The sequence below is a fragment of the Topomyia yanbarensis genome, chromosome 3 (assembly GCF_030247195.1).
Source record: "Topomyia yanbarensis strain Yona2022 chromosome 3, ASM3024719v1, whole genome shotgun sequence".
Lineage (NCBI taxonomy): Eukaryota > Metazoa > Arthropoda > Insecta > Diptera > Culicidae > Topomyia > Topomyia yanbarensis.
Genome location: NC_080672.1, coordinates 296033576 through 296045614, shown reverse-complemented (window position 1 = coordinate 296045614; position 12039 = coordinate 296033576). Strand labels below are relative to the sequence as shown.

Below are 12039 nucleotides of genomic sequence, written 5' to 3'. Positions count from 1 at the left end.
GTTATGCCATGTCATTGGATTATAACTTCAAAATGGCGCTTGTTACTGACATATAAAGAAACAAGAAATGGGAAGACGTTTCTTCAATTATTGGGTATAAGGGATTCTACTTCTCCGTATTGCGACATGTATTATGCAATTAGTATAATATTAGTATAATATTAGTATAATTTCACTGTGGAACCTCCATACAAAGTTACGTCAGAATTATAAAAAATTGTTCATATGACTAAAAATTTTGGGTTACTGAATCCATTTCAGTTATTAGTTCTGAAATCTCATAATTCGTTTTTTTTCGATTATTTTTATGTAAACCTATTTGAAAGCAGTGGTTTTTAAAAGTTAACATACGTGTCAACAATAGTAGCCAATCAACGTTAAAAATAAATTTTTATCCGATTATCGTAAAATTTTGAAATAATGTTATTCAAATGTGAAGTAAAAAGGAAACAAATATTTTTTGGGTCAGAATATTGCTTACTCTCAACTTTACTCACGACAACAAGAATTATCCGAATTTTCCTTTGCTCTTGACACAATGCACGCTAGACCGAGAGACTGATAGTTATAATAGTTCACTTTGATCGTTTGTAACTCTGATTCGGGCAGAAGTAGAAAGCAAACTGAGAAGCATCGATTGGTAGTTGTTTCTAACAGTTTCCATGATATTCAATCTCTAACTTTAAAAATTCTTTTTCTCGAAATATAACAAATGACGCTTGACATAACCAGGACACATGTTAGTGAACTCGGGTGATTCGTAGTTATACTGCCTAAGCTCGACCCTCATTAACAGAAGACAAAGATTAAGCCCGTACGATATTAACCCATTCATGCCCATGTTGTTTGTGGACAACAACGTTTTTAATCAGTTATGACTTTTGATTAAGGCAAAATTTGCTCACAAACACAAGTAAAGCTAATAAATGTGACTATTGCCTTTCATTTGAGTATTAATAGTTTCAAGGACCAGCTCTAGAACTGAAGTTATTGCAATTAGTCTGATTGTATTCCGATGGAGCAGTGCTGCCAGAAACAGTTTACGTTGACGACGGAAAATGAATTTTTCATATATCTTCGTTATGTTGCAATATTATTGAAAATTAATAAAACTTATCAATTTAGACTGTCTTTGACTACATTTTCCACGAAATTGGACTATTGTAAATATTCTAGAATTGTATTGAGCCTTGGAAGGTAAAAATTGAGCAGCTTCTAGCACTGCGAGGGAATCACCTATCTTTATGAAAACAGGCTTTTCGTGTTTCATGACCCCACCGTTTACAAGGAAAAATAGTTTTGAAACCCTACATGCACGAGAAAAAAGTTGGGCATGAAAGGGTTAAGACTGTTCTAATGACTGTTCGGTTTTCTCCCCCTAAGCTGGAATGCTTTGTGTACCCGGTCTACAGGCCGAAACTCATGAACGCAACCAACAAAACATGAACCCAAATCTGCACTCATTACATTTATTCAACACCCTCCTGCTTAACCATTAATGTCTTAACTTCCTAGCTACTACTACTTCTCACGTATGATGGGCCCATCCTTCTATTTGCCTGACTTGCATAGCCTTCCGGTTCCATTTAAGCCAACCCATTGTGACCTTTCGGTCCTCCGTAACATTTCCACCTCCTTGACGAATACCGACACCGTGGCTCTTCGAAAGAAAACTTCAACGGTGATCTTCCTTTGCTTGGCGATCGATCCGGTGGTGCAACTGACACTGTTGTGTTTCTCAGTCACTCCGTGATGGCTTTCACTCCAGCTGGAGAACCTCCCTTCGTCACTTGTCTGTTTAGCAGACAAAACCGTTGCCTCGTAGTGTGCACTGCGTGTAGCAGAAGAAAATCCCTCCTTCGCAGTTTCCGTTGAGTCTGGCAACTAGAAAAAAAACTTCCCACTGGAAGGTTTTTTGCTGCGAACTTCCGACTTCGGAGAGCTTCAAGAATTCGTCCTACCGGTCACGTCCTTCACCTGGACGATCCTAGTTTCGTTGTTCCGTTCTATTGGAGATTTCCTCTTCGCAATTAGCTCTGAGCACGGAAAGCGCGAATCAATCTTGTGCAGTAGTCTCAATTCTTCCGAAAATAGTGCTGTCTTACGAGATCGAACCCGAACTTGACCTGATGTCCTGCTTGTCATGCGTTCCTCACCGGAATGTTCGATTTCTTCACCGATTTTTGTTCGATCCACGCTAGATTTGACTTTCGCTGTCGTCTGAATGCTTCTTGGAATGGAGCTGCTACAGCATAAATTCGAACTCAGTCAAATGTCTTTTAGGTTATGTTCTCCTCGTGGAGAACACGGAAAGCTGTCATAGCTTTCCGTCGAAATTGTTCACCTACTGCTATAGGTCGTCCCGATGTTTTCCGTGTGGTTCCGTCGCCGATTGAAACCGAGATCGATAGGTTATTTCTTCGCCGCGCGCTTCTCGCGGAGAAGTGAATTTTCCGCAATGCTAATTGCCAAAATACTCGGCTAACTTCACGTTTGCTCGAGTTTTTTCCTCGACTGGATGAAAATGCGGCCGATCCTCGAGGCGGAATGTGACGTCTGCTTACTGCCTTGTCACCAGCACAGTCCCAGTAGAATTCTGCCGTTTCCGTTCTGCTCTGGTTTGCATTTATGTGGTGGTGTTGGCAACATTTTCGTTTCCACTGAACTGACGTGACATTGACTTGTTGTCATAGGGGGGGGGGGGGGGGGGGCTTAGTGATTGGCGATTACAGTCAGCCGGTGAAGACATTAATTGCAAAGACTGTCTACACTATCTCTAACGCTAGATTCATGCTTACTCTTAGATCTTGTACAGAATTCAAACGTATACGCTACATGACCCTGCCACTTCTAGTTTACCGATCTGTTTATTTAACATCCTTGCTCTCACGTGAGTACTATGGCTCTAATTTTCATAACTTTCCCTACCCAGTAATCTCTAGCTAATTGAATGTCGTTAAAATGTAAAAAAGCTTGACATAACTTTATAAGATAACACAACAGCGACGATATATCACTAGTGTTCCAAGATATATGAATTTGTCTACAACCCCGTACAGCACACCATCGATTTCCACCTCGAATCCGTTCGAGCTCCTTCGCTCTTTACTAACTACCATGTACTATGTCTTGTCAGAGTTTAAAGCAAGTCCCATTCTCGCAAGCTCCCTGTAAAGAGCCACAAATATCTCCATTGCTCTGCGATTATACCCAGTGATGTTGGTGCTGCCTGCGAAACCTAGAAGCAGGTTAGATCGCGTGGTGATGGTCCCTTTCATTTGCACATGAAATCTTCGTATCGCACCTGCGAACTCGATGCTGAATTATGGGTTTGAGAGTGCATATCCCTATTTCAACTCGTCTAACGTCACAAACTAGTCGGATGCCTTTTCGTCTATTTGACTTTTGGTTTTGACCCATCGTAGCATCGTATAAGTCAAGGTGTATTCTTGGATTTTAGCCAGGATGTGTGACAAGGTAGCCATCTGATCCTTCGTTCATCATGCTTCGTGAAGCCCGGCGAATAGCAAACATTTGCCGCAAAGATTTTAGTCAACGTGCGTAGTGTGCTAAATAGAACGCGTAGAGTATCTTAAAAGTGGTATTGAGGATCGTCAGCCTCGATAGATATTACAGTTTTATGACCCTTATTGTAGATAGAGCATATGAGCTCATCCAATTAGTCTAAAGGCATTTCTTCTTCCATCCACATTTTTTCCAGATTTAAAAATACGCTCTGAAAAGGGGAGCGGGCCCTTTGGCATAAGGCCATTTGGCTTAACAGACGATTGGCCTGTCAGACATTTGGCGTAATATTGAGAAGTGATAATCGTGCAGGTCATTTGGCATAACGGATGTTTAACATAAATTTGAGAAGTGATCATTCTGCAGGTTGTTAATAACGAACATTTGGCATAATTATGTTTAACTTCTGGAAAACGGTCATTTGACGTAACAGACAATTGGCATAATTTTGCTGAGTGATCTCAGATGAATGAGTAGTTTATCAACGAATGAGCCATAAGGTTAAAGCTACACTAACCAATAATAATAACGTGTTGTTTTGCATTACCTGATATTGATTATATTTCGAGTGAATACATTTTAAAACTGATTTTGCCTTCTTTTTAAATATGAGCAGTTTTTTTATTTCTATTATAGAGGTTTTAACCTTAAGGTCATTCGCCTCTTCGGATTAGAAAAATCTCTTATGAGAAATTTCTAACCCTATGGTGCGCTTTTCTATTTCTAACCCCAAGGTGCGCTGCGTACTAGGCAGTTGATTTATCAATACGCTACAAAATGAGAAGTTTTTTTTTGGAGCTTCATTTTTGAAATTCTCGTGCTTGCTCATTTTTGCAATTATGGATTGCTTGTCTACAACTTACGTTGTAGTATAGTGTAGATTGTATAGGTTGTTGTTGTTGTTGCGCACTACAACTGCGAGTTTTGCGTATGTTTTGTTTTGGTTATCATCATTATGATCGGCAGTGAGTTTTACCTCTCCATATAGCATTTTAATAATTAAAATTATCTTTATTATATTCTATATATTATGAGCCGTTCTTTCGAATTATATACCGTTCAATCCAAACAATAGTTGTTTTTATCATTTTTGGATGGCCAAGTTTTTCAAACGAGGATTTGTTGAAGAATTTACATACTACATGAATCATCGGTTGTTACACTGCATTTGAGCGAATCCAGTGTAGTACGGCTTTGCCGCATAACGGAGGCCGAGATGGTCACCAACCCACTGTCGGAAAGAGCGGCCCCTCGCAAGCAAACCTGTGATCCACTTGTTTGCTCGGATTACTCAAACATAGGGGCTATGAATTAGTTCACACGATTTGAAGCGATATGGCGTAGCCACATAAGCCGTAATTATTAATTTGTAAAGAAGAATAAACTAATTAATTTTGGACCTTCAGCCCGGCTCAAAATTATGCCGAATAACCTTACTTCTAGCATAGTCTAAAATTATGTCTGTTTCCCGTAGATTATGAATGACTAACGACCTTCTGGGTGATCACTTCTCAAAATTATGCCAAATGACCCTCACTTCTCGCAAAATTAGAAATTATGCCAAATGACCCTTTTCCTAGAAATAATATGCTAAATGACCATTATGCCAAATAGCCGTTATGCTAAATGTCAGCTATGCTAAACGACCTTACGCCAAATGTCTTTATGTCAAATGACCCAGACCCCATGAACGTGTTCTCGTCAGAACAATGGAGTAGTAAACTCGACTGTTAGGCTCTTCATGAATAAAAATTTCAAGTTGGGCACTTTCAAGGAAAAAAAGTTATTTGAAAAAAACTTTTCGTTGTCCAAACTGATTTTTTTTTCAGTGTATTTTTATCGAAAACTAACCCAATGAAAGTCATAATCATCTCAGAATCCATTTTCTCAGCTGCTAGTTGCCTGATACATGCAAAAAGTATCAGTAACGAATTTGGTGTAGATTCATAACAAACTTGAATGAAGACTGGAAGACTTTAAGATTGGAAGATCGGAAGGCTGGAAGACTGAAAGACTTGAAGACTGCAGTTCATTTGTTCCTCTCAAAACTTTATCAGTTTTGAGAGGTATAAATGAACTGCAGTCTTCAAATTTATCATTTTATGAAACAATTGACAAACTTTTCTAAAAATTATTTTATGTCTGATGAAGCAGCAGAACAATACAAAAATAAGCAAAACTTCGCAAGCTTGTGTAGATTCCAGTCAAAGTATGAGTTAAGCGCAGGATAGCATTTTGTTGCAGCATCCCATAGAAAAGGACCCTGTGATGCTATTAGTGGCACTCTCAAGCGAATGGCAAAAAGAGCCAGTCCTGCTCGCGATTATGGAAATACCATAACAACTCCCCGAGAGTTATATAACTGGACAGTTGAACAAACTGATAAAAATATCACAAAATTAATTTTCTGCTACATATTCACTGAACAGTACAACAAAATGTCAGAAGAACTCGAAGAGCTGTATATTAACGCCAAAGAAATATCTGAAACTCAAAAATTCCACAGTTTTGTGCCTATTCCTGGTGGCAAAGTAAAGACGAAAAGGTACTCTAATTCAGAAGATGAACCAAAAATATTTTCCTTGTATAGAAATAATAAAAAATAGCATGTATGAAGATAGTTTTAAAACAAATGATTTATAAAAATAACTAAATATATGTAAAATTCAAATTAAAGAAATGTCAAGAAAGTTTGAATTTAAGTAAAGGAATAGAGCAATGATTTCATTACATCAAACTTATAATATTTTGGTAGTACGGTGATCACGATTGAAGACCAATATTTTGGTAGTGCGATAATCACGATTAAAACCCTATAGCTTATCTAAAATCCCAAAATTCAAAAAATTCCATTGGTATATGAGTATTCTTCGTACCTTAACGATTAGTTGAATAAATAATATTTTTTTCCTGTATTCGAGAACGTTTTTAGTAAAAAATCACTGTTTAAGCTCTAAAAATTTTATTAAAAAAATTCTTATTAATGGAGCAAAAATTTATGAATAAAAAAGGAATCGGTAAAGTATGAGAAAAAGTAATTGCGATCAATTGAACAAAAATTTAAAAAAATTGATTGAGTAGTTTTTCGGCAATCGTGATCACGGAAAAATCATTTTTAGTAAGACGACATTTCAAGAGTTCAAAATTTCAAATTTCTACTGCTCTTAGTAGGCGAAGCGCGCTTGGAAACTCTGTAACTTTCGATCTATTTCTTGGATTTCTATAAAAATTAGGGAAAACATTCTCAAGGAGTTGTACTTTCAGATAAAGTAATAAAAAAAATTCGATTGTATGAAAAATGATAAAGTATATAAAGTATTGATAAAAATATGCTTAGTTGCTAAATTGGACAATATCTTCTCACAAACTGAGTTATATTGGATTATGACTTTCATTAATTTAGTTCTCTATAGAAATACACTGAAGAAAAAAATTCAGTTTGGACAGGGAAAAGTTTTTTTCAAATAACTTTTTTCCTTGAAAGTGCCCAACTTGAATTTTTGGCGGTAGGTAGGGAACATAATTATCTATCTTGGAACAAAATTTCATCCAAATCAAAAATGTTTTTTTTTTTGTAAATCGACTTTAAATTTTTTAAATTGATTTTTTTCAGTGTAGGAGTCAATGAAGAATTTTTTCAATATTTTTATTCTAAAATTTGACTAATTTTGTAAAAATTACTCCTACAACATTTTTTTGTAGGATTTGTCATTTTTAGACTATAGCCATTTGAAAAATATTGATAAAAAAAAAGTTTGGCCCTTTTCAAAAGACAGTCTAGATCATTCTTGGAAAAACAAAATATGCAAAGTGGTTTTTTTTGTGAAAAAGCCGTCATGTACAGAAAGTTTCATTAAAATCAGAGAGGGTGTTGCCAACTTTGAATACGATTTGGCGCGAAATTCGTCTTATCACATGAGTATATGACGGCCTCGTTTCGAAAATGTTGTTTCTTGGAAAAAAGGGTTTAAAAGATCTCCTAAATGTTTGCAGTCGTAAGGTGCATGGTTTGTCGTTGCGAGTTAATGCTGCGTTCTCTGTCAAAAAACCTGCCTTGTGACACATGTACAGATTATGATTTCTCCAACAGTTTGTGGGTATGGCTGTCAGGAGCGAACTACAGGGTTATATTTACTGCAATTCGAACTAGCATTAGTAGTCCGTAAGAAATTAATTTTATATGAAAGTGTTTATTTTGAAATAGTCTTATCGGTTTGAACTAATGTTACTTGATTGTTAGAATTTATTCGTCACTGCTTAACTCGTCGTTCTGCATGGAAGCGCAACCATTTCTAGAAAAAAAAACAGTGATCATCCTCGACGTGTTAAAACGCATATTCTATCAAATACATTAAGCATGCATGCTTTTGATATACAATGCATCGTAAAACACCGCGATCCCTTTCATTTTCTAACGATCAGACAACTCCTTCCTCATTGCAGCAGTTCTGCCAGTCCTGAAAGTGGTCTAGGCACATCCCACACATCCCTGCCTGGTTCCGGTCAGGGTAGCACAACCGATCAGCCCATTAATGACGAGATGTACTACGAAGCAGACGCCCTACAACCACTGGGCACGTGTAAAGCGTTGTATCCATTCGATGGTAGTGATGATTTCTTTTTTCGCAAACAAACCTCGATCTAATATTACATTATTTAAATTTTTAGCAACAAGCGAAGGTAGCATTCCGATGTCCGAGGGCGAGGAACTGTTGGTGATAGAATTGGATCAAGGTGACGGGTGGACTCGGGTGAGAAGGTTATGTGGCTCCAGTGGATGGGAGGAGGGATTTGTGCCGACTAGTTACATTGAAAGTACGCTGTATGCGTAGGTGAGTACCACAATCGCTGTCAATTAACGAAACGTTGGAAAATTATTGACACTTTATGTCTTTGTAGTGTTGATCACAACGCATTCATAGACCATATGAAAACAATTTCATAAACGATTAGCGGTTTACATCCAATCGATCGACCGATGTTGAGCAAATGGAAACGGTCGTAGACTGATGGAACCACTTTGTAAATATTCAGATAACTCTACCAATGGTAAGAAACAAAACAGTACAGTTGCTAAATAATAGAAAATGCAAAATGGGTCGAATAGGCGAAACATAACGAAAACAATTAGTCGGTAAGCTTTTAAACATTAACTTATTACCATTTGTTCCCGGGTGGTGTACGTGCAAGTCAAACGATGTATCGCAGCAAACCATTCGAAGCTGTCCTAGCTAGGTTCTGATTTTTGTCGGATTCGAAACCATCGTAATCGCTTTTCGTGAGCTCTCGGTGTGGTGTTAATACTAGGGAACATAATTTGAAGTAGAGCAATTTAATTTAGTCACGTAACACCCCGTCTGTTTTATTTTAACTGATTCATGAGCATTTGTGAGCGCGAGAATGTGTGCGAAAATACAGAACCGAATTAATGCTCAAACAATATCTTTTATTTTTGTAAAAATAACGTAAACTTACATAAATATTATAAATTAATAAAAATAAAAAAAAAACAAACGGAATTGCTAACTGCAAGCGTGGTCGTAAACATTGCCATTAATCGAAAAGGGATTATAGGGACGGGATCCGAGAAGGAGAGACAAAGAAATCATTTCATTTTCTCTTTAATATCTTGCATATTTGTAGCTTCATATCTGAATTACATGGTAATACAATCAAGGAAGAGAAATATAACATTCATTGTTACTGCCCTAAAAACTACTAGTACAGAAGCACTGAAATTTGAAGTGAATAGTTTGTATGTTTCTTTACCATTACCACAACTCTCTATTAAATGCCGGCAAAGAAACGCTCTAAACACTATCACGCTGGAAAAATACCTGTTCAACCATAATGTTACTAAGTAAAATCGAAATAACTTACCATAGAAAGAAAAAAAACTATAATCTGACGTGACGTACATCACTAAACTAACATATATTCACATTAACAATTAGGTAGAAAATATGGAATCATGATCTGTGTATTGAGTTCATTGGACGAAGTCGCGTTATTTGTGTTGGTTATTTGACAGTCAATAAACAAAATAAAAGTGCAAGCTCCAAACAGAATGTTTCGTTATTGACGAAGCATCGGAATCAATCCAAAATTAGATTTGTTTTTCACATTCTGGTTTCAAGCTGCGTAAGTTACAAAGCATACTGTTTGGGACCAAAGTGCAACAACGTTGATATATCGTGGTTAGAGTTGTAATGTTACCTTCGACAGACACAAGGATTGCAATCAAACTAGCACAGCTTCTAGCTTGATAAGGAGACACACAAATGACCATTGTTCGATTTTTCATATTGTAGAACGCACAAATTATCGAATGATGTGCGAAACTTGCCATCTGGATTCTCTGAAGAAAGTTGATATTTTTTATATTGTTCGTATCCATTTGTCGTCCAGCATGATTCATATTATATCTAAATACTTAGCTAATCATTCTGAGTGACACGTGTGACGACTTTACGGACTCTAAATAAAAACAATATTCTTCTACATGATACTACAATCCAACAAGAAATTTTCGCACTCAAAAAGATTCCACCAGAAGACACGATTTGAACCAATTAGTATTTTGAATGATTTGTATTGTTGTAATTGTTACAAATAGGGTTGCCATCACCGGTAAGGTTTTCACCCGGAGATTTTTATTGACCTGGGATAAGATTTATAGAAATCCGTTGAAACCAGATCTACCTGCTGCGTTTTAATGAGAAGTATAAACTCTATAATTCATTTACCAAAATTGACTCACATTCACCGCTTTGTTTTGGCAAAGCATGATGCACACCACTATTATGTGCTTATCTTATTAAATTGTAAATTTTTCGCGTTTGCAAAACGTTTTGTCGATTAAAAAAAATGTAAAATTTTACCTCCTTGGCTAACGATAAAAATCCAAGAGCACCGGCCACGCAGACTGTGGAGGATCAGTCGAACAAGGATTGCCCTCTTCCACACCTAACAGGAGCAGTAGGGTGAAGCAAGCAGGAAATCGGCAACGCCTGGGAAGCACACCGCGGTGTTTTTCGTAATTTTTTGCTGGGCGCAAAATATTCGGTCGCTAGGAAGGTTCCAACAAAGTATCAAATCTGTTCTCCCTGGCCAATAGCTAAGGTCCGCTGCAGGAGCAGCCAACATTAATCACGGAGCAACTCGTTTAACAAATTGAGCTAAAATCATTCATCGTATCACTAGACCCGGAGAAATCGATGTAAGACCCGGAGATCATTTCCAAAAAGTGGCTGGCAACCCTAGTTACAAATTTAAACTTGAGTCATCTATTTATAAATATGCCCAAATTTTCACCTTTAGTACCAGTAAAATTTATCACTTACCAATAAACTGCTTGGCCAAATGTCTTGTTTAACATCTACCATCTTAGTGAAATTATTCTGCATGCTACAACTTGAGATAGGTGACTTGATGCTATAATTGAAAAGCAAAATAATTGGTTTCGGCGAATGGCGGTTAACTAGCTGCAGCAAATTATCAACAATATATAGGTACTAACACGTTCAAATCGCATCTAGAAAGCGCAAAAAGTGGTTTATGGTTTGTAGTGTCAGTCGATGCGAAATACATCTTGTTCCATATTTTCTCCCTAACCATTGTACTGGATCAACGAAGAATAAAAACTGCATTTGTCATGACACCTTCATTATCATAACATTAAAAAAACTGATTAATTCTTCCATTTTCCGTTAACCAATAACTGTCAGAAACAGTCCTTTCAACCATAATCGTTATCAGCCAGTGATGAGCAATTCAGTTACAAGAAAATTAAACATATTGTTCGCAACGTGTTCGGTTACATTAAAACATTATTGTCAACTAGCAAATGTGTTTATGGTACGCAACTTGCAAAACAGCCATTCATGCACCACAACACGAAATGACTGTGTAAATTAACAGTTGAACTAATAAAGAGCTAAACTGATCAGTCAGTACAACCTGAAAATCGTTTGCCTTTCATTTAAGTTCACTACACAACTTGAATTTTCATTACTCATCAAACCTTTCGTATTATTTTGCTTAGAAACACTCTAAGATAAGATCCCTATGATGCATGTGAATTGTTCATTCTTCGTTTATTTTTTGTATATACTTACCGTGGGCCAAGGGAATGAACAACACAATAGCTAGGCTCTTTTTTTAAGATTAAAAGAATAAAAACAATTACTAGAACAGGTATATGGAATAATTCTTTTAGCCAACAATACGTCATTGAAAGTCATTTGAAACCGAAATCAAATTTTTCCGTAGCGGGATACGCTTTTTGCTGGCCAATGCAGAGCAGAAAGCGTAGGCAATAGTAAGTAGATATCTAAGAAAATAGTTTCATTTTAAGTAGATTGTGTGAAAGGAGTTCACAGTAAATAAATATTTTTAGTTCTAGTTTCAAATACAATGTGAAAGCTTAGACGATAGTGTTTATTGACAAATTTATTCAGCAATAACTGTTGAAAAATTATAATTTAAAACGAATTAGATTGTTCTTTTATTTAA

The 12039-nt window shown here is 36.6% G+C and overlaps 1 protein-coding gene across 16 annotated transcripts in view; it reads left to right on the top strand.

Annotated features, from left to right (window-relative positions):
* The window catches only part of LOC131692829 (formin-binding protein 1-like), a 209407-nt gene extending 197368 nt beyond the window's left edge, over nucleotides 1-12039 (top strand). For 11 of the 16 annotated variants that reach the window (XM_058980123.1, XM_058980130.1, XM_058980122.1 and 8 more), the window contains 3 exons: nucleotides 7969-8129; nucleotides 8194-8357; nucleotides 8425-12039. In XM_058980123.1, coding sequence (XP_058836106.1) covers nucleotides 7969-8129; nucleotides 8194-8357 — 325 coding nt within the window. In that variant the 3' untranslated portion in view covers nucleotides 8425-12039. The remainder of the gene's footprint in view (nucleotides 1-7968; nucleotides 8130-8193; nucleotides 8358-8424) is intronic. The other 5 variants (XM_058980126.1, XM_058980133.1, XM_058980132.1 and 2 more) reach the window with 1 other exon arrangement.